The sequence below is a fragment of the Toxorhynchites rutilus genome, chromosome 1, assembly GCF_029784135.1.
Source record: "Toxorhynchites rutilus septentrionalis strain SRP chromosome 1, ASM2978413v1, whole genome shotgun sequence".
Lineage (NCBI taxonomy): Eukaryota > Metazoa > Arthropoda > Insecta > Diptera > Culicidae > Toxorhynchites > Toxorhynchites rutilus.
This window is the reverse complement of record NC_073744.1, coordinates 200,958,653-200,978,122: the sequence shown is the minus strand read 5'-3', so window position 1 is coordinate 200,978,122 and position 19,470 is coordinate 200,958,653. Positions and strand designations below refer to the sequence as shown.

The 19,470-nt window shown below is 42.0% G+C and overlaps 1 protein-coding gene across 3 annotated transcripts in view; it reads left to right on the top strand.

The window, feature by feature from the left end:
• LOC129763224 (glutamate receptor ionotropic, kainate 2) overlaps window positions 1-17,595 on the top strand; it is a 420,593-nt gene extending 402,998 nt beyond the window's left edge. For 2 of the 3 annotated variants that reach the window (XM_055762105.1, XM_055762106.1), the window contains exons 13-17: window positions 5,194-5,392; window positions 5,451-5,682; window positions 5,747-5,862; window positions 15,850-16,006; window positions 16,966-17,595. In XM_055762105.1, the coding sequence (XP_055618080.1) occupies window positions 5,194-5,392; window positions 5,451-5,682; window positions 5,747-5,862; window positions 15,850-16,006; window positions 16,966-17,174 (913 nt within the window). In that variant the 3' untranslated portion in view covers window positions 17,175-17,595. Of the gene's footprint in view, window positions 1-5,193; window positions 5,393-5,450; window positions 5,683-5,746; window positions 5,863-15,849; window positions 16,007-16,229; window positions 16,904-16,965 lie in introns of all 3 variants that reach the window. The other variant, XR_008740836.1, reaches the window with a different exon arrangement.
• Window positions 17,596-19,470: the final 1,875 nt, after the last annotated feature.

The window sequence follows — 19,470 nt, the reverse complement described above, 5'->3', positions numbered from 1 at the left end:
TCAACACCCGAAAATGACAGAAACTCAAAATGACCGAAGTGCGATTTCGTGTTTTTCCGTGTTTTTCGAGCGTCAGAGGAATGTGATGTCCGAAGTAACAGTCGAGTGCTTAAAATTCGAATCTGTACATTGGTCATTTTTTGTATCGGCGATAGAGAGGCGAAAAGGATAGATACTTGAACGATTGTTTTCTCAATGCATCAAATGATTGATAACTAATAGTGTGCATCCATTAACTCGATTTGTTTACATTTGTTACTTAGGACCTTTTCAAAAGTTACGCGAGAATTGTTTTCTTCAATAGTAACACTACTTCATCTGGGAGTTTTTTACATTTCCTTTCTCCTTTTCAAAATAAGTGTTTACTATTGGATATGTCGAGATAAGAACAAAGCGAAATGTTCATGGACATATTTAATTATTTTATTACTTTTCTATTGAGCCTCTTTTGTCATTCTTTCTATATATGGAATTCCTATGAGAATATCAAAAAAAAAAAAAGTCACAGGAGGGTTGTGTCCGAGACACGACCGCAGAGTTGACGTAGGATTCCGTTAGGCTATCTGTTGAATTTGAATTTGTTTGAAGAATTACATCGTTAAACTCTTTGACAATGATTTGGTGGCCCTGAAAAGGGCCGTTTTGTTTGGTTGTTGGGTATTGTTTGTTTATTCCACCGGTGTTTACCGAGTGATGACGACAGTAATGATGACAGAAGGGTGGTAAACAATCGTTGGATGGTGCGTATCAGATAAAAGAAGTGAAATGAGATATGATTAAAACCGCCCTCCTGTGTTATGTATGGATGGAATATAGAAAATATTAAAATAACATTACTCGAAAGATCTAGTGATGTTTGATTACTTATTGGCCTTAAAAACTTGTTTCAAAAGCTCAAAGCTGCTTCGAAAACAAACTATTTGAATCAATATAAAAAGCGATAGCTTCTTGATATTTCATTTTAGTCTCGATTGGTCTGCGGTTAATGCATGATGCATGATAAGTCTGCTGGCCAACCTATGTCCGTTTCTCTATTCCTGTTGTGATAAACCGACATGCAAAATCGTTTTCTTGTGGATACACCCAAGGGGTAGAATATGGCACATTTCGCCAGTTAGAAAAGTGTTTCCGTGAATTTTTTTAAAGGGTGTGTCACATCAAATTGCATCACGGAAAAAACGCTGTAGAAATTTAATTTTTAGGAATTATATCTTCAGCTTTCGCTTATAATCAGATAAGAGTGTATAGATCACGTTGGCCATGCTTCACTGTCAATTTTTCGTAAATTTGGAAAAATGTCGTCGAACGAAAAAGAGCGTCGTGAATTAATCCTGTGCACTCATTTCGAGAATCCGGAGTTGTCACATCGGGACATCGGTAAGATGCTGGGAATCGTCCAATCCACGGTCAGCAGAGTACTAAAACGATACTTCAAGAACCTAACCATCGACCGGAAGGTGAAGAACGGCAAAAATGGATGCTCCGTCAGTGAAAAAGATCACAAGCGCGTAGTTAAACAGTTCAGACGTGATCCGAGAAGTTCGGTCCGGGATGTCGCCAATAAGCTGAATTTGTCAAGTTCATTCGTCCAGCGGACCAAGCAGCGGGAGGGCCTGCGTACATACAAGGTTCAGAAGGCTACTAACCGCGACGAAAGGCAAATCATGGTGGGGAAGACGCGAGCCCGGAAGCTGTACACCGAAATGCTGACGAAGCCGCATTCCATGGTAATGGACGACGAAACCTACGTCAAAGCGGACTTTCGTCAGCTGCTGGGCCTGTTGTTCTTCTCCGCGGAGGACAAATTCAGCGTTCCGGAGGAGATTCGCAAGCAGAAACTATCCAAGTTTGCCAAAAAGTACATGGTGTGGCAAGCGATCTGCTCTTGCGGAAAGCGGAGCGCCCCCTTCGTGAAGACCGGCACGGTAAACGGGCAGGTTTACCTTAAGGAGTGCCTACAGAAGCGCCACTATTGAAGCAGCACGAGGGCCCGACCATCTTCTGGCCGGATCTCGCTTCGTGCCACTATTCAAAGGACGTGTTGGAGTGGTACGAAGCCAACGGGGTCACCTTCGTGCCAAAGGAAATGAACCCGCCCAACGCGCCGGAGCTTCGCCCAATAGGGAAATATTGGGCGATTATGAAGCAGGCCCTCCGGAAGAACCCAAAAGTTGTCAAATCGGAGGCGGACTTCAAGAGAAAATGGATTTCTGTTCAAAAAAAACTACAACCTGACGTTGTACAGAACCTTATGGACGGGGTAAAGAGGAAGGTGCGAGCATACGGGCTTGGGCTCGAAGTATGAATAAAAAGAAAATGCCAAAAGTTGTTTAATAGTTTTTATTTTACTGTCTAAAATTTTCAAAAGGATCGGTCTACTGGGCGAATTTCTACAGCGTTTTTTCCGTGATGCAATTTGATGTGACACACCCTTTATATCACGGAAAAGATATTTCTGATGTACGGAAGATTGAATAAACACGTCTTGTTGATTTGAGTGTCGAACATCAAAAAAACACCACAAGCGAAAGAGTTTTATCTGCCGAAGTGGAATAAGATATGATTAAAACCGCCCTCTGTGACCCTTGACGAGATGCCTCATGTGTTATGTATGGATGAAATATGGAAAAAAAACTCACAAATGTAATATAAGATAATTTTCACTACCGAACACAATTATCAATTTTTCTCATCAGTAAAAACACGTTACTTTAATATAGAGAAAACATATTTGAAATGGAAAAGGTAAATTTCTTTTATAACAGAAACAAAACACCCCCTACTTTCATGTATTTGCAATGTTCTTCTTCTTCTTTTTCTTTGTTCGCGGAGACTCTGAATCTTACGACTCATTCGTCTCCGCTTGCAATGTCGATTTCCCCCAGGCAGCTTGGTTTTGATGTCTCTGTTAGGGAACCGCGACATGTGTCGTCAATTTCGACCAATCAGAAATGGGTATTTACGGGAAGATAGGGGTTGAGATTTTCCAATTGTTCGATATTTAGTTTTATGATATATATTATTTTCTTCAATATAAAAAATTGTTATGGCGTGTCGAAATCGATTGACGCAAACATTTCATCAATGCATCATGAAATGAATGATCAATAAGCGTTTGAAATTGGACAATTTTCACGATGTGCTCGATTTTCAATTTTCAATTTGTACCAAAATATGTTCCCGAAAGACGTAACCCTACATCACAAATCCAAGCTATTATTGAAGCTGCAAAGCGTTTCAATGTTTCAACATTACAACAACGTTGCAAAAAAAAGTACTTTCTTTCGAAAAATTGTCAAAAAATGCCAGTATGCCAGTCTTTGAAAAGTGATAAAAAATTAGATTTCATGATATTATATTATGCCCAAATTTGGGATTGATGTCGTTGAGACGGACATATTAAAAAGAACCTCTACTGTATCTTTCAAAACTTATTTTGTTTAGATTTCTGCAAATTATTCAGAAAGTGTTCAATGTTTTTACCGAAAAAATGACAACCGACTGATAGTTAGTACATTTTTGGCAGGTAATTTTATACGAGAGGCGTGAAGGTCTATCGGTTGCAAAAAGAACAATCATAAATATGATAGGAATAATAATTTTGAAAAATAGTCCAGAAGAAAGAATGGAATTTTTGATTGTCCGCCATACCCCAACTAGAAGCTGTCCATTACATCTCATCAGGACGATTATTAGAATAATTCGCCCTTTTTCACTTACAAAAGCATTTATTTACATTTGAAACATCACTTCAAAGTTAACTGTCCTACTAAAATTAAACATTAGTAAATGAAACATAAAAACAACTGGGCACTCAAAGTGCTTAATAGAATACCCTTCAATTTTTGTTCACATTTTCTACTTTTTCAAATCTTCAATTTTATAGCATGAATCAGATATCATAAGATAACATGAGATTTTCAGGGGCGAAACATCTCTGGTTACATCTTCCTTCCTGTTGCCCGGCTCATGAGCTATTAAGTGTGATAGGTAGGGTCCAGATGGAGTCGTTAATTATCATTGAACACTGATTGGCACTTGCGGAAATATACCGATAGAAAATAAGCGAAGAAGTGAAAACCCTAATCGAGCTTTTGTTGCCAAATAAATTTAAAAAAAAAGAGCACTCCTACTTCACAGCACATTCAAGAAAATTTGCTCGTGGAAATTGCAATCAAATCTTTAATGTACAAGGTGCATTCCCTCAAAATCACCACAAATCCATTGCCAAGATTATTTACACCAACGCTCATTTACAAAAGCAAATATTTCGTATGTTTCCAAAATGACACCCAGCAAAAGTTGAAAATGCAATGGTGCAGATAACTGCAGAATCTGTTTTATTACCCCCGGCGCAATTTTATCCCACACTGGACGATGCAAAACGATGGTTATTTTTTGTTTGTTCAAATGCACTTTCCTGTGTCGAAATAAGTGCGGGAAACCCACCGGAAGCGTTACACCACCAGGGAAAAAAACAAATATTCAATTTGGTCCCTCCCAACACGCCGGTGAATATCTTCATCCACTCTTCGTCCTTCCTGTCTGTGTTGTGTGTTGTTTAACGATATACCACCGTCACCCAATTTATCTGTTGACCTGTGATAATGCGAAATCGGATGAAAAATTCGATATCAATTGACGAAAACAATGGCCGGGCACGAAAAGATCGAACCAGAATTATGCACGCTTTCTTCCTTCCGGAGGGGCCACCCCCGGGTGTCAATATGCTGCTCACCTTTTTTTCGTATTTGTTTTTATTTGCGAAAACCACCGAGGTGTAATTCTGGTCCGATTTTCGAACAGTGGTGCGACACAAAAATGAGCCTTTTGTTAGCTTTCCGTTAATGATGTTGATACGATGTGTATTTTTTATTTCGATTCTTGTTTTGTTTTCTGTATGGTTGCATATTTTCCGATCCATACACCACGTGTCTTTGTCATAGAGATAACGCACATCACGAAATCTGAGGAAAAACCGCAAAGTGTGAACTCTCAACACATACTTCACGAGGGTTCAAACATTGTAAATAATCCAACGGGAGTACATACAAATTTCCAATTTATAGTTTTCGCTTGCATTCAGCACCTTTCGGAATCCAGTGGGGCATTGTTACGAGTTCGTTTATATTCGATCACACACACTAACGTTCACTCTTCGAAAACTCTCCACATTCCAAAACGTTCCCGAAGGGCCGTCTCGACGCGAATGGTCGCCGGGATGTGGTGGTTCTTCACGCTGATCATGATCAGCTCGTACACCGCCAACCTGGCCGCGTTTCTCACCGTCGAGCGGATGGACTCACCGATCGAGAGCGCCGAGGATCTGGCGAAGCAAACCAAGATCAAGTACGGAGCGCTGCGAGGCGGCAGCACGGCTGCGTTCTTCAGGGTAAACCAGTTTTTCCCGGTGTCGTTCGCTCAAGACTTCATTCATTTTTTCACCACAGGATTCCAATTTTTCCACCTACCAGAGAATGTGGTCCTTCATGGAGTCTACCCGGCCGACAGTGTTCACGGCCAGCAACATCGAGGGAGTCGAAAGGGTCGTCAAGGGGAAGGGTAGCTACGCCTTCCTGATGGAGTCCACCTCGATCGAGTACGTGATCGAGCGGAACTGTGAACTGACGCAGGTTGGAGGGATGCTGGATTCGAAGGGCTATGGGATCGCGATGCCTCCGAGTAAATATTTCATGGTTGATTGTTGTGCCATTAATATACTACGAATTTGCATTCTATTTCCCAGATTCACCGTTTCGCACTGCCATTAGCGGAGCCGTCCTGAAGCTGCAGGAGGAGGGTAAGCTGCACATTCTGAAAACACGCTGGTGGAAGGAGAAACGAGGCGGAGGGTCCTGTAGGGTAAGTTTCGAGAAAGCAGACGTACTTGGTGACTCATTGTTGTTGGTGCTTTACGGTCTGGAAATTAGATCATATGAGAAACCGTTATTATCGACTGGTTGGTTTACAAAAAACCTCGAGAAATTCGAGAGCACGACTATTTCATCCAAAACGCACGGGTCGCAATGTTAGTTGTGGATTAATTTTTATATATTGAATCATATGCCATGGCATGATCAAACCAAAGCTGCATTTTTTCAACAATATCACTGACAATTTACGACAATTTACTTCTACTTTACTTCCTACTGACAAAAATCTTGGTCAAATGGTGACTGACGGAGTATGATGCAACTCTTTGCCTGTTACTGAGTTTCGTCAATACGCTTTGATCGATCAAGTAGGCGGTAAAATTGTCCGTAACGAAATAATGATTGTTGCAGATTTCATTTTATTTTCATCGAGCAAAACTTCGATTTTCGTTCCGGATGTTGTTTCTTATATTAGGCTGTAAAAAAAATCCTGAGGTATTTCCGCGAGGTGTCGTTGTAAGCGCGTAGTTCTAGTTGTATTCATTGTATCGAGTCATACTATAGCTTGTTGGAAATGTATTTTTGCGCGCTATAATATAGTCCTTGACAGTGTTTTGTTTGGTTAAGTCGTTCGTGAGTTATAGTGTCGCAAATATGGAGCAAAATAAAGAGAAAATCCGACATATTTTACAGTACTAAAGGGTGTGTCACATCAAATTGCATCACGGAAAAAACGCTGTAGAAATTTAATTTTTAGGAATTATATCTTCAGCTTTCGCTTATAATCAGATAAGAGTGTATAGATCACGTTGGCCATGCTTCACTGCCAATTTTTCGTAAATTTGGAAAAATGTCGTCGAACGAAAAAAAGAGTCGTGAATTAATCCTGTGCACTCATTTCGAGAATCCAGAGTTGTCACATCGGGACATCGGTAAGATGCTGTGAATCGTCCAATCCACGGTCAGCAGAGTACTAAAACGATACTTCGAGAACCTAACCATCGACCGGAAGGTGAAGAACGGCAAAAATGGATGCTCCGTCAGTGAAAAAGATCACAAGCGCGTAGTTGAGCAGTTTAGACGTGATCCGAGAAGTTCGGTCCGGGATGTCGCCAATAAGCTGAATTTGTCAAGTTCATTCGTCCAGCGGACCAAGCAGCGGGAGGGCCTGCGTACATACAAGGTTCAGAAGGCTCCCAACCGCGACGAAAGGCAAAACATGGTGGGGAAGACGCGAGCCCGGGAGCTGTACACCGAAATGCTGACGAAGCCGCATTGCCTGGTAATGGACGACGAAACCTACGTCAAAGCGGACTTTCGTCAGCTGCCGGGCCTGTTGTTCTTCTCCGCAGAAGACAAATTCAGCATTCCGGAGGAGATTCGCAAGATGAAACTATCCAAGTTTGCCAAAAAGTACATGGTGTGGCAAGCGATCTGCTCTTGCGGAAAGCGAAGCGCCCCCTTCGTGATGACCGGCACGGTAAACGGGCAGGTTTACCTTAAGGAGTGCCTACAGAAGCGCTTACTACCACTATTGAAGCAGCACGAGGGCCCGACCATCTTCTGGCCGGATCTCGCTTCGTGCCACTATTCAAAGGACGTGTTGGAGTGGTACGAAGCCAACGGAGTCACCTTCGTGCTAAAGGAAATGAACCCGCCCAACGCGCCGGAGCTTCGCCCAATAGAGAAATATTGGGCGATTATGAAGCAGGCCCTCCGGAAGAACCCAAAAGTTGTCAAATCGGAGGCGGACTTCAAGAGAAAATGGATTTCTGTTCAAAAAAACTACAACCTGACGTTGTACAGAACCTTATGGACGGGTAAAGAGGAAGGTGCGAGCATACGGGTTTGGGCTCGAAGTATGAATAAAAAGAAAATGCCAAAAGTTGTTTAATAGTTTTTATTTTACTGTCCAAAATTTTCAAAAGGATCGGTCTACTGGGCGAATTTCTACAGCGTTTTTTCCGTGATGCAATTTGATGTGACACACCCTTTACTATGACAAAGGCAAAAATGAATCTCAAGCTGCCAATAAAATTTGTGCAGTTTATGGACCCGATACAGTTTCCATTTCCACCGCACAACGATGGTTTCAACGTTTTCGTTCTGGTGTAGAGGTCGTCGAAGATGCGCCACGCTCCGGAAGGCCTGTCGTCGAAAATTGCGACAAAATCGCTGAATTAGCCGAGAAAGACCGGCATAGTAGCAGCCGTAGCTTCGGCCAAGCGCTGGGGATAAGTCATCAAACCGTTATTAATCATTTGAATAAGCTTGGATTCACAAAGAAGCTCGATGTATGGGTGCCACACACGTTGACGCAAAAAAACATCTTTGACCGTATCGACGCATGTGAATCGCTGCTGAATCGCAACAAAATCGACCCGTTTCTGAAGCGGATGGTGACTGGCGATGAAAAGTGGGTCACTTACGACAACGTGAAGCGCAAACGGTCGTGGTCGAAGCCCGCTGAAGCGGCTCAGACGGTGGCCAAGCCCTCATTAACGGCCAGGAAGGTTCTGCTGTGTTTTTGCTGGGATTGTCAAGGAATAATCTATTATGAGCTGCTTCCCTATGGCCAAACGCTCAATTCGGACCTGTACTGCCAACAACTGGACCGCTTGAAGGTAGCACTCATGAAGAAGAGGCCATCTTTGATAAACAGAGGCCGCATTGTCTTCCATCAGGACAACGCCAGGCCACACACTTCTTTGGTGACGCGCCAGAAGCTCCGGGAGCTGGGATGGGAGGTTCTTTTGCATCCGCCGTATAGTCCGGACCTTGCACCAAGTGACTACCACCTGTTTTTGTCCATGGCGAACGAGCTAGGTAGTCAGAAGTTAGCCACAAAAGAGGCCTGTGAAAATTGGCTATCCGAGTTTTTTTGCCAATAAGGAAGCGAGCTTCTATAACAGGGTATTATGAAGTTGGCATCTCGTTGGGAACAAGTCATCGAACAAAACGGCGCATATTTGACTTAAAACAGATGATTGTAACTAATTTTATGAACAAATGAAAATTCAAAAAAAAATACCGCAGGACTGTTTTGACAGCCTAATATTTACTAAAGTAAATACTATGTCGAACACATGATAACGTGTGAGCGATTGCAAATCATTTAGGCAACGGAATATATATTTGACCAAAGCTTGAACACTCTCTACATGCTAAAATAATGAAGAAATTTTCTCTCTTTGTTGAATTTTCTGCCCGATATCGAAATTCGCGTATTTGAAAGTCCGTTTAGACTTATTTATACCCTTTGTTTTCCTCGAAGTTTTAGCATTGTATATAAGAATGATATTTGTAACCGTTGGTTAACAGGCATAATTTGAGCTCCACCCAAATTCAAATAAATGGATAAAAATTTCATTAAATTTATTCCAAGCCGCCGGTTACTAGATAATTTTCAGCTATTCACGGACGGTTTGAGTCTGGGGTAAACAATGCCCACCGAGACACACTATTCAGTGTGTCTACCGTCATCGAATGGATCTACCAACTGGGCAGAGGAAAAAATCAATTGTTTCCCTACACAAAAGCAGTAAAAAAAAGAAAAAAAGGAAAAATTGGAAAAGTTGAAATTTAGAAAAGAGGTGAAGAGAGATGGTAAAAGAAAACCGATAGAAGAGATACAAGGTTAGTTGGAAATTTAAAAAGAGAAAATAATGTTAGTATAGTTTGGTTGCGGTTCACAGGAAACAGAATAATAGAAACATAGAAGGAAAAGGAAAATAAGAAGAGGAAACTGAAAAGAAAAGGTAATGTGTGGTCTGGTCTCTCCGGAAGATATATCCAGGATACTAATACGCTGGACAGGTCCGTCTAGCGGGCCTTTTACTTTACGATACGTTTCTCTACCAGCCTAACGGCTGCAGTTGTGCAGCTCCTTTGGAAGTCTACATTACGCCATTTTGTTCGGAAGTTTGCATTCCATATCCGCCATCGCGCCGAGGAGAACCTGGGAACGATGAAGTCCTCGACGAAGTTACAGAGGCAGCTGGAGGACTGAGTTTGGGAGACATTACCAGAACACACAGACAAAGAGAAAAACTTAAACAACAGACACTGCAAGTATAACGTATGAAAAATTTTGACGTCACAAACAGGGTAAATAAGGAGAAAGAGAAAATAGGAACAGGTTAAAACGAAATCAAGAATAGAAAAATTAAAGAGATAAATAATATTGTTCATAGAAAAAAACTCTATTTCTTTCGTCCTCCGGACTGTAAAGGAGTCGTTAGCCCTCGTCCTCAATTGGGCAAAAGTGCGTAGGTTAGCACCGACTGTCTTTGAGCGAATTCAGCGTGTGGCTTAGTAGGTGGCACACCATAGATTTGCTGGAAGTGTTAAAATAGGAAAATACTCCTGTTCACTAAAAGAGGAAGCTTCGAAGGTAGCCGGCTTTGGAATAAGCGACCCTGAGAGCCTTATCCCCATATCCTAAGAGTTACATATTCAGGTAGCAACGTAAACAAATGCATCCTGGAAAACGTGTAAACTTCCATTACATCAGGTGCCATGGTATTTCTCGTCATGACGATCATAGTGCGCTGACTTGCAACATGCTTTGATCGTCAAAACACTCTGACAAACTTTTTTTTTTATTCTGTATTATAGTGACTTTCAACACATTGGCTGGTGCATCACTTTACTTTTTGGAAGAATGTCGGGAGTGAGAATTAAACTCATGACCTCCAGCGTGAGAGGTAACATCCATACCACTACGCCAGATCGCCTCCACAACAAACTATATAGCATCAAAGAGCGAGGAATTAGTTTTGTCGGTTATGTTGTGTTGCACGTCGTTTGGTGGTAATGTTGCAATGTTCGTCATAGTAGCCCAAATATATGTAGTGACAGTGACACATTGCAGCTCTGGATCAAACTCAACTTAACTAGCTGAATAAAAAAAAAGAAATATCTGTAATTAGTTTTCAAAATCATGAAAAGTATTAGAACATGAAGCTTTCTGGCCTTGTCTTTCAGTCTCTCTGGCTTGTTCGTCACTCGGTTGAAAGTGAGAATTGAACTCGTGACCTTTAGCGTAATGTTAACAACTACACCCGATCACATATGTATGTTTTTGTGTTATAACTGTTAATAAGGTATTAACACGGAGATAGAAACAACAATAATTTGTTCTTGAATCAAAGCTTATGAAGCAAATTGATGAAATGTATCTATAAAACAACATGACAAGAAAAAAATCGACATTCAAAAATCATAACAAAAACGATGACAGGATGCAAACTTAAGATCTTCAGTATGGAATATGACCACCGTGAGCCTCAATCACCTTCTGAAGACGTTTGAGCATAATCTCCATCAAATTCTTCAGATGTTGTGCGTGAATCTCCGTCCAGACTCTCGACAATGCTGTGAAGTACGTGTCCTTGTACGTTACGCCTGTTTTGTCCACCTTATTTTCCAGAATAGCCCACAGATAAGGTTCAAATCTGAACTTTGAGCACGTCATTCCCGAACTTCCAACCGTTTGGACCACAAGTGAAAACAGCCTTCACTTTTTTGGCAGTTTGTTTAGGATCATTGTCCTGTTGGAAAATGAAATCTTTGCCTGCGCCGGTTTTTACAACGGATTCACGATGATTTTCATTGATGGTGTCAATGAAGGCGTCAGCTGTCATAATGCCGTTGAATTGAACCAAGTTTCCGACTCCGGCCCAGGCAAAGTAACCGTGCTTTACCGTAGGCTGTAGATAACGATCTCGTAGCACTACACCTGATTTTCTTCAAACTCTCACTCGTCTTTTTTTTATCAAAGATCTCACCCTGATAGATCGAATGGTTACCGATGGATTTTTCATGATTTCTTAGAAGATCATTGAATTAGTGCGATGGTCTGCTTTACACCTCCTCTACGCATTCTGTCAGCTACAGATCTGAGCTTCTGGTACTTCGCCCAAATTTCCAGTACAGCACCACGACTGATACCATATTTTGCAGCAATTCTTCGCTGTGGTAGATTGTCCTTACAGTTTTTTACCACCAAATTTTGATTTTTTTAAAGTTCCAACACTCTTTCAAAGATAAGCAACTGAAGTAAAGCTCGAATCAAATGTAAATGGTGCGTACAAATAATTTTGATATAAGACAACACCATTACCAAGAGGTGCGTCAATGGTTTGTTACGAGATATCGTGAATTTCTGTGGTTTTATTTTCATGTCATACCTGTCATAACCTGTCATAACAAAACATTATCACACTTGCATAGAATTTGAAAAATTGCGAATCAAATTGGAATTATTCAATACTGTTCAATAACGGTTGATATGAACTTCCATCACTGTAAGGCTCCGGGAGTCCGGAAGTGGACGTCTACAATCGCGCGCAGCTGATCTTGTTGACACTATTCAAGTGAATTGATTTATGTTTGAAAATGCGAAACTTAACGCGACCCCAGCTTTATTGAAGGGTGTGTCACATCAAATTGCATCACGGAAAAAACGCTGTAGAAATTTAATTTTTAGGAATTATATCTTCAGCTTTCGCTTATAATCAGATAAGAGTGTATAGATCACGTTGGCCATGCTTCACTGTCAATTTTTCGTAAATTTGGAAAAATGTCGTCGAACTAAAAAGAGCATCGTGAATTAATCCTGTGCACTCATTTCGAGAATCCGGAGTTGTCACATCGGGACATCGGTAAGATGCTGGGAATCGTCCAATCCACGGTCAGCAGAGTACTAAAACGATACTTCGAGAACCTAACCATCGACCGGAAGGTGAAGAACGGCAAAAATGGATGCTCCGTCAGTGAAAAAGATCACAAGCGCGTAGTTAAGCAGTTTAGACGTGATCCGAGAAGTTCGGTCCGGGATGTCGCCAATAAGCTGAATTTGTCAAGTTCATTCGTCCAGCGGACCAAGCAGCGGGAGGGCCTGCGTACATACAAGGTTCAGAAGGCTCCTAACCACGACGAAAGGCAAAACATGGTGGGGAAGACGCGAGCCCGGAAGCTGTACACCGAAATGCTGACGAAGCCGCATTGCCTGGTAATGAACGACGAAACCTACGTCAAAGCGGACTTTCGTCAGCTGCCGGGCCTGTTGTTCTTCTCCGCAGAAGACAAATTCAGCGTTCCGGAGGAGATTCGCAAGCAGAAACTATCCAAGTTTGCCAAAAAGTACATGGTGTGGCAAGCGATCTGCTCTTGCGGAAAGCGGAGCGCCCCCTTCGTGATGACCGGCACGGTAAACGGGCAGGTTTACCTTAAGGAGTGCCTACAGAAGCGCTTACTACCACTATTGAAGCAGCACGAGGGCCCGACCACCTTCTGGGCGGATCTCGCTTCGTGCCACTATTCAAAGGACGTGTTGGAGTGGTACGAAGCCAACGGGGTCACCTTCGTGCCAAAGGAAATGAACCCGCCCAACGCGCCGGAGCTTCGCCCAATAGAGAAATATTGGGCGATTATGAAGCAGGCCCTCCGGAAGAACCCAAAAGTTGTCAAATCGGAGGCGGACTTCAAGAGAAAATGGATTTCTGTTCAAAAAAAACTACAACCTGACGTTGTACAGAACCTTATGGACGGGGTAAAGAGGAAGGTGCGAGCATACGGGCTTGGGCTCGAAGTATGAATAAAAAGAAAATGCCAAAAGTTGTTTAATTGTTTTTATTTTACTGTCTAAAATTTTCAAAAGGATCGGTCTACTGGGCGAATTTCTACAGCGTTTTTTCCGTGATGCAATTTGATGTGACACACCCTTTATATGTCATGTAAGTTTACCGACGACACTTTTTACTGTCTTTATTCTATTCCGTAAAATTTCCTGTTTTATTGTAACAACAATTCATCGATCAAAGGCAACACTCAAAACGAGAATTGTTCCATCTGCGTGATTGTCGATTGATGTGAAACAAACCAAGCGACACTTTGCGAGTAAAGGCGGTTTTATACTATCCGTATCAGGCACGCACTGACAAATACATGATATATTCATTTGTATTGTCGGACATCGCGGGTGCGCAATACGGGCCGGCAGTACAAATGGAGCGGAAATATTTGTATTTGGAGCGAGAAGGTAAATTTGCGTTGAGGACATTGTGCTTCGCATCACGAGCAGTCTTGTTAATGGTTACCATCGTATCACTAATTATGGAGACGTATGTGCTGTGTCATTAATGAACATCATAACATGAACAGTCAAAGTACCGTCGACCTAAAAATGTCATATGACATTTCGGTTTTTTTTCCGTCTTATTCATTAGCTGTTCATCGTCCCGTAATTAAACAACAGTGTTCACGGGGAACGCTCACCGCTTGAAACGTTCATTCAACACATTCGCACTTGATAGGGGATAGTTTGTCGGTTGCTTTGATCTAAACAATCCGTCTAAATATCATCCATCGTGTATGAATGGATGAGTGAGAAGGTGGATGTATGTGAGCAGCTAGGCTTGAATGCAGAATAAAGAGAGAAGAAGAATGCATACCACTGCAGTTTTAATGTCAAATGACATTAAAACCAGGGGTACGACTAAAACGTCAAATCCCTCATATTGCCAGTGTACCCAATATTGCTGCGGCTTACTGACATTTTGGTTCAATCAATTACTGTTGTTTACAACTCGGTCCGGTTATATAGTCGAATAGTGGCTAACTTTAAACTCCATGTTAAATGTGAACACCTCCATGTGAAACCGAAATATGAAAATCGCTCATGCAGTTAGAATAAAGCAGCGCATTTTTCGATTTCAATCCTCGTAAATGATATGTTGATAAACAAATGACGCCATATTGATTTTGATTTTGGGTAGCCTATATTCAATTGATGTCTAACCCCTGATTAAAACTACAGTCAGAGTAGCCGGAATTTAAGAATGGTTATGAGAACGAATGGTAGAATGGAAATAGCATATTTTCCCCGCTCTTCTGGGTACGTTCGACAGAAAGAGAGAATATATAAACGTTCAATTGATTGTCGTGTTTGCGGCTGTGCGTTTATTTCAGAGGTGACTGTTGGAACCGAGCAATGCTTTCTTGGTCACATTCGCAATACATATTGAGCTGTGACTCTCGCGCAAGAGCAGTATCTGATGGTTGAGTCATTTCATGATGGATTGAAGAGACTTTTGCGTCAATCGATTTCTGCACTCCATAACACAGAGAATTCAGTTTTAGTTGTTTGTCTAAGCAAGCTGTGGCGGAGATCTATGCTCTTAGTGAATGTGCACTTGTTCGCGTCCGATTTGACCGCTCCGGAATAGTATTATCGGTGCACACATCGAGCGCATATGCGGCACATTCTCTGTACAGTTTGCTCACCGACAAGCAAATATTTGTATCGCTAGCGAGCGGGTAGCGTCTACATCGCACGTTTAGTTGGAATAAAAGGAGGTAGCATTCGTGGATTTCATCAAGAACATCTTTTGAAGTTTGTAAACATTGTGGACACGGTTTGCTGACGAGCGTCGACCGACAATGAAGTGTCTTTTTCAAGGCAGGCGAAGGAGTTCGGAGTAGAATTTCTTTCCACAAGGGTCCTTCTCAGGGTTAGATACTAATGAGCTGCAGAAGTTCAAAGTCTCTATAATCAAATATGGAATGCAATGTAATGTATTTCATTATTAGTGCTTCGGATATCGGACCGAGAAGGTCGTACCTTAGCGCTCCAAAAATGTTTATAGTAATTTTCGGCGTTTTCCCTTCCTTTCCAGGGCCACCAAATTATTATCAAAGAATTAATAATGTAATTTTTCGAACATATCCAAAATCATTATGCAACAGATAGTCTGTATAAAGTGTATAAAAACTTCAGGTCGTACATGTTTTATTGAGATTATGAATTCAACATACCGATACTAGTTATGGCCAACTCGTTGAATCAACGAGCAGTTACACGTCACTCGCTAATGGGGTGAGAGTTCCTGCCAACAGTCTCTCGAGTGACAATCACAATCATTAACTCATCATTTGACTGCATTTTCTTTTCTCGGATTCCCCTCCCAAACAGGACGAAACGTCGAAATCAAGCTCCACGGCGAACGAACTGGGCCTAGCCAACGTGGGCGGTGTCTTCGTGGTACTAATGGGTGGAATGGGGGTGGCCTGCGTGATCGCCGTGTGCGAATTCGTTTGGAAATCTCGGAAAGTGGCCGTCGAGGAACGGGTAAGTCTACCCTATTGCTAAATATTGCTCGATGCGATGCGAGATGCGTGTAGAAACAAAAAAAAAACAGCAAAAACAAATCTCATCTCATTCTGCTCTTCCCATCTTCCCTTCTGTTTACGACCGTTTCATGTACACGCGTGTGTCGTGTGTATGCGTGTTTCCGTACCTTCCTGCGACGTGAACTTTCGGTGCAAATTTAACCCGACGCGCGATCCCCCCAGGAACCCTACCAGAAAAAACATCCCAAAGAGTGTAGATTCGAGTGAGGGTTGCAATGCGCGACCTAATGTTAGCGCTTTTGTTCGCCGAATCTTGGCTTGTCATCGCCGAAACCGAACCGTTTCAGGACCAAAGATCATTGCTAGTAGAAAACCACAAGATTTGGCGCATCATTCGAAACTACTGATGGGTTGTGTATTTCGACCGACGCTCTCATCTCATGAGTTATTTTTTAATTGTAGATTCAGGGAAAGTACCGACAGCTTTTAGGGCAATTAGCAAAACCTTGTAAATAGAGAGTGGAGGAACAGAACATTACTTCAATTCAGCAGATAACTCGTAAATTTTTACCCTCATCGGAACCCGTCTCTAAATGTATTGGAAGCTAGTTCATTTCGTACCAAGAGAAAACCATGCTCATGTGACAAAGCGACGGCTGTATTAGATACCGAACGAAACACACGCGAATATGCTCAAATTAGAACCCAAAAAACCATCCTCTCCTTCTCCCTAAACACGAAATCCAAAATGTATTGTGTGGCGATTTTTCTTCTCTTCAATCCTACCAATATAAACCAACCTTACACGTACACACAACAATGACAACAATGATTCAACTCTTAAATCGTCGTGGGAATCCGTCCCGGACTCGATTGATCCACGCGGATTGCAGGAGGTGAGTTGTTCTCTGTCAGACTCAAGCGGAATAATCCACTCTCATCTTCCCTTTCAAAATCCAGATCTCACTCTGCTCGGAGATGGCTTCGGAGCTTCGTTCGGCTCTGAAACGCAACCGCTCAAAATCCGCTAGCCATAATACCACCGTTCGTACGTCCAGTTCCCGCGCATCGCCCAAGGATTCGGAACCATCGTCCGAGCATCGGTTCCATCCACTCGGGCCACCGTACGCTCAGTACGACTTCGATCCAAAGGTGGTTGGTCAGTAAAATGACCGTCGCCCTCCCATACACACAAACCAATCGACCATGGATGACGTAACGAAGAAACCAGAACAGAAACAATAGATTAATGTTTACCCCCACTCCAAGTACGTAACCTCCAAACTGCTGCCAAGCTCAACAGTATAGTTTACATAACCTCGGATGATTCGCCGTGAGAAGGATGAGTTATATGACAGATGCGTCGTTGTCGTTCAAGTTTCGAACACTTTCTTTCTTTGAATAAAAAATGAAAAGATTCAATTTTGTCCTAACAAAATTGTCACTGTAACCCAACATTACTGAATACTCATTTCTGTTTCATAATACTCGAAGAAACAACAAAACAAGCAAAAGTGGAAATAAGATATAGGGAAAAAAAGAGCGGTAATGAAGAATAAACATTTTTTCAAATTTTTAAACAAACCAATTTAACGATAGAGGCGACAAGTGTATTGATTCCATCCGAACGTCTCCGTTTGGCGCGGGCAACTTAACGGACAATTCGGACGGTTCGGAGCCACAAACAATGAGGTGTATTCGAAGGTAAGTCATAAGGTCGACATCTCGGATGCATTTTGAAGCATCTTTGACCATGTCTCCAATATCGTGAGAATCAGGCTTTCGACATCTGATCCAACCGCAATCAATATTTTGCCACCTTATATGGTCAATGTCGTCATCAACCCGGGACTACAAAAGAATCCGCGTCGATTAGTGGCGATGTCCGTGTTTAGGATCCAAATCATTCTCCATCACATTAACGGGTGTTAAATAAAAAATGAGAATTTTTTCAATACCTTTCAGTAACTCAAATAAAGAGCGTAAAACTTTCTTTCTCCAAGAAAATTACTCTTTGGGCTCCCTAGAAACAGTAGGCGTGTTTGGTTTTGCTAGTTTGAATTTAGTCAAAGCAAAGATGGCGTCGAAACAGCGCGTGCTCCGCGAACGCATTGTGCGGTTCTACGAAACGTATTTCCAGCAAGGAAAAAGTTCACGGTGGCACATTTTAAGGAAGAAAATGTACCTGTCAGTACGGTATATCGTATCCTGGGTTCCCTGAACGTAGAGCGGTAGGTCGGAAGTGGTCGTCCGGTGACGATAAAGACGAAGCAGAGGAAGACATCGTTAAAGAAGTTGTTTGACAACAAGGACGCAACCAGCCTGCGTGACGTCGGTCGGAAATATGGCTGCTCCCACGTATTGATCCATCGGACCCTCAAGATGGAAGGAATCGTCTGCAGGAAGGAGACGAGGTCGCCGGAGTACACGGAGGAGCAGATTGAGACGGTTAAATCACAGTGTCGGTGGATGACCAAAAAATACCGCGGGACGTCTTTCGTTCTGGACGACGAAAGCTATTTTCCGCTGTCCAAAACGCATATTCCAGAAAATGATGATTACTACTCCAGCGACAAGTCATCCACACCGCCTGAAGTGAAATACAAGTTCAAGCACAAGTTTGAAAAAAAGGTTATATTGTTCATCGCCATTTTCGACCGGGGCATTTCAAAGCCTTGGTTTAAGCCGAGCGGTCTGGCAATCAACCAACATCGAGAAGAGTGCCTCGATAAAATCCTGCTGCCGTTCCTGAACGAGCATCACGCGGATGGGAAGTACGTCTTCTGGCCGGACAAGGCGTCTTCCCATTACGCCAACAAGACGCTGGTGTATCTTGAGGAGAAAAAGATACCGTTCGTGCCGAAAGATCGTAACCCAACAAACTTGCCCCAGTGCCGCCCAACAGAGGATTTCTTTGGCTCACTCAGTGCCCTAGTGTATAAAAACAATTAGAGGGCCAAGGACACGTGTTTGTGTGGTTCTAAATTTTACAAGCACACTTTGAAGTGGGATTTTAAGAAAAAGTGAAAGATTGGGCCATATATGTCTACAGCCAATTTAACAAGAATGTGTCCATCAATCGCGATCATAGCTTTGGAATGTACCGAAGGGCTGGGAAACTAGGAATTCTTTCCTGTAAGGGCATGTATGTCCCAATACTTACTAAAAAGTTCATGAGAGACTTAAAATGTGGGATATGATATTATCAAATAATAAAAAACAAAGCAAAATGAAGTAGCGCTATAAAAGCGGAGAAGAATCATGGGAGAGGAATTTACAACCTCCAACATTAAAAAATTAAAACAAAGGAAATTGAAGAATAAATAAGGTTAAAGATTAAACAATGAATTAGAGGGAAAAATATATATTCAACAAGAATGATGAAAGTGAACATATTGCACCAAGAATTTTTTTTTAATGAAGCTCTAAACGCTCAGCAATGATAAAGGGTGTGTCACATCAA